At 37.5% G+C, this 3,585-nt stretch overlaps 1 protein-coding gene across 1 annotated transcript in view; it reads right to left on the reverse strand.

Moving 5' to 3' along the window:
• LOC107747839 (globoside alpha-1,3-N-acetylgalactosaminyltransferase 1-like) overlaps positions 1 to 1,973 on the reverse strand; it is a 5,553-nt gene extending 3,580 nt beyond the window's left edge. The window contains exon 1 of the mRNA XM_016562451.1: positions 1,850 to 1,973. Within this exon, the coding sequence (XP_016417937.1) occupies positions 1,850 to 1,908 (59 nt within the window). The 5' untranslated portion in view covers positions 1,909 to 1,973. The remainder of the gene's footprint in view (positions 1 to 1,849) is intronic.
• Positions 1,974 to 3,585: the final 1,612 nt, after the last annotated feature.

Here is a 3,585-nt window from a genome sequence, read left to right on the forward strand (position 1 = left end):
TCATTACCCATTTTACTCTTAGTAATTTAATAATTTAATAAATTTCATAATTTAAAAGTTTAGTTCAGAAGTATCGAATCGGTATCGATATCGACGATACTGCCTTGAAAAATATCGGTATCGTATCGAAAACAAAATAAGTGGTATGGCCCATCCCTAGCAGAGAAGCAAAACTACTGTTCAGGGTTTCAAGTGCAGGTCAGTTTCATCCAGGGTTGCCAGGTTTTCTCAAGAAAACCCGCCCAAACTTGCTACCCAAAACTAGCCCAATTGTGTTCCGGGGGGTTCCACCGGTACAAATCGTGTTCCGGGGATAAAATACACGTTTCTGGCAGGGTTCCCCTGATAAAATTCGCATTCCAGGGCCTAAATTTCACGGTATTTGTGGTTGAAAAACAACCAGCGGCAACAGTGTTAAAGTAGCCCGATTCCGCGGGAAAATCGCGGACCTGGCAACCCTGGTTTCATCTGTAAATATGCTATTGTAGTTTTGTCTTTGTTTACTTAGTTAAGCAGCAGCAGCCCATTGTTCATCAGTCATCACACTAACCATAGTTTAACCATGGAATTTGTAGTAAAAATAAATACAAATGGTAATCCATTTGCAAAAAAAAACAAAAACATGGTTATTGTACTTTTGCTATAATAAAAGCATGGTTAATTTTTGTAAGGGAAAAACATGTTCAGTATTAGGATTTTTCTATAAAGATATTGTAGTGATGTACTAATTTTGACATGTAGGCAATTTAGCAAGTATAGTTTTGTTAAATCTTGAGTATTAAAGTCATGTGAGAGAGATATCAGGGCAAAATAAAGAAACTGAAAAGAAAAATGGAAGTGAAGGTGCAGTTCAGGAGAGAACTTTTATTTGTTTTGCATATCCCCAACCTAAGGATTTAATCCTTTTTTTATGTGAGGTCCATACAAAAAATAGGGCTGTCCATGTTTCAGAATTTGTTGTGGGTGTATGAGTGTGAGATTTCCCGGCCTGAATTTTTTGCCTCATGGAAATTAATGGCGCAGACATGCGGTTTCATTTGCTACACATAGGCCTACTGAAGCTCGCAGTGTTTTCAGCCTCTGCCGCCTCAATATATGAGTACATGAACACATAAACATAATCTCTAGAACTGTCACTTCATGAGCATTTGACTTATTTTGAGATAACAATCGTCATATCATATACAAAGAGACACCAATGTTTCAAAAAGACACCAATGTTTCAGGAGTTTAGAACACAGAATAGGACACATGCTTATTAGATAACCGTATTTGAGTTGATGTATATGCTTTTATTTATTATTATTTAAAAAAAAAAAAAAAATTCCCAAACCATTGTTAGGTGCAGTGTTTCACGTAGTTATGCAAAGATTTCTTATCTATTAACTATTTCTGATCTTAACTATTTCTTATGATTTTAAATCGCCATTGAACTTCAGATCAATCTCAAAGTAAAAGGCGGTACTAAAGTCTGATTTTGTGGTGGATGTGTTCAAATTTGATCACCTTAATTCAAGTGATGAAGGATTTTGAAAGTCTGACAGTGTTGAGCACTACTGTAAGGTTAACCCTGCATGGTGTAAATGTTTGAAAATGATTAACAGTTGCAAATAAACATTCATTAGAAATTTAGAAAAGTAATCAAAAAGTAATCAAAAGTAATCAGTTACATTACTTTAATAAAGTAATTGAAAAAGTTACACTACTATTACATTTTAAATAGGGTAACTTGTAATCTGTAACCTATTACATTTCCAAAGTAACCTTCCCAACACTGATTATTATCACATCAATTCACAACCCAAACACAAAGCAAACCTTCTAATATTGCTGAAGAGTAATTACATACCCACTCAATGCCATCCCAAAGAACACAAGAATGATGAGAAAATTCTGACGGAGCAGCATTATTTCTGGAATACTTATGTCCACATTGATAGTTAGAAACTGAAGCGTAAGTGAGAGGAATAAAGCAAGAGAGATATAGAACAAGGAAGGAGGCAAAATAGACAAATTAGGGTGGGGCCCTGCATTAGAGAACAACAAATGAGACTCACTCAAATGAGAAAACGCTTTCAAAGCCAGATTGATTATAATAAGCCTGAAAGCTTTCAATTGACTCATAGGAACAGAATTATTAGAACTCCCTTTTACTGTTGTATATTTTAGTATGTAAAATGTGAAACTCATTAATATTTGTTTGTGATTTTAAACTCATTAGATGCATTAAACAAAACAAAAGCAATAAATAAAAATGTGCGATTTGACTTGAAAATAAACCTGGCTTTTGACAGTGAAACAAACCTCAGCTCAAATATCAACAATGGAAGGGGGAAAAAAAGTATGCATATCTGAGCTGTTGGAGGAACACTCAGAAAAAGAAAAAAATGACCTTGAGGGGTACAACAGCTTGCCACTGCGGGGCAATACCCTCAAAGGGACACGTACCTTCTTTACCCCTTCTTCACTCTAAGAAAAAGGTACTGCATCATTTAGGTACTAAATGTCAGGGAGTCTCTGTCACCAGTCACCAGCTCTGGACTCCATGTCCCAGAATCCTCCCCGGCTCACACCTGTTCTCAGTCAGAGGCTGCGTCCGAAACCGCCTACTCGAGCAAAATCTGCGCAGAACCGATCACCGGTGATCACCGCGAGATGCATGCCGGTTAGAAAAGTGTCCGAGTTACGTCCGACTTGCTCTGATGTCATGCTGACGTGTGCCAAAAAACTCGCGAGGGCGAGGCGGCTGTGTCGGATTGTGCAGTCGAGCGCAGTTGCTCTCCACCGACTGTGCTGATCAAAAGCATGATGGGAAACGACTGACTGATGACACAGCTTAATGCTCATTGGTTCAGACAACTGTGATGCTGCGTTCTCTTCTAAAATGTTTTTTATTTATTTATCTGGTTCCATGTGATTATGTATTGAAATTATGCATGAATGTTCCCAAACACTATGACAGTGCGATCTCTGTGTGAGAAAATGTGATTGTTGTCATATTTCTATAAAAATCTAAAATACATGTTTGTATTAAAATAAAAATGGATGATAAATACGCCTTTCGTATGGAATTAAATAGCAAGCACTTTGAGTGTCTTGTTCATCATATTTATTTTCATAAAAGCAACAGAACTGAAATTATATCAGGTTTATTAGCAACACAGCACGTGAGTGTAAATAACGCGATATCCGCCTTCAACACAGCACATGAGTGAGAATAACGCGATATCTGCCTTTGATCTCGTTGGTATCTGTTCACTTCGAGAGGTCAGAACTGTCCGTCTTGACTGCGCTTATTTCACTCCTCCCCTCACTGCAGCCACCTACTCTCGCCTTCATTTCAGGCGAGGCTAGGTGCATCTTAAACAAGCCTAATGAGTATGTACTTAATTTCATTAAGTACGTACTTAACGAGCGCTAAAAGAGTAGGTACTCTACAGCCAAATCTCGTTAAGTATGAATGCGATCCAGGCATCATCCGCCATGTTGACGTTATCATGTGATCTACGACATTACAAGCGCAACAACTTAAAAGATACGAGCGACAGGTTTAATCGATCTCTCTGTAAATATTTTGATGTTTAT

This window comes from Sinocyclocheilus rhinocerous, unplaced genomic scaffold, assembly GCF_001515625.1.
Source record: "Sinocyclocheilus rhinocerous isolate Xijiao unplaced genomic scaffold, SAMN03320098_v1.1 scaffold6909, whole genome shotgun sequence".
In the NCBI taxonomy this organism is placed as follows: Eukaryota; Metazoa; Chordata; class Actinopteri; order Cypriniformes; family Cyprinidae; genus Sinocyclocheilus; species Sinocyclocheilus rhinocerous.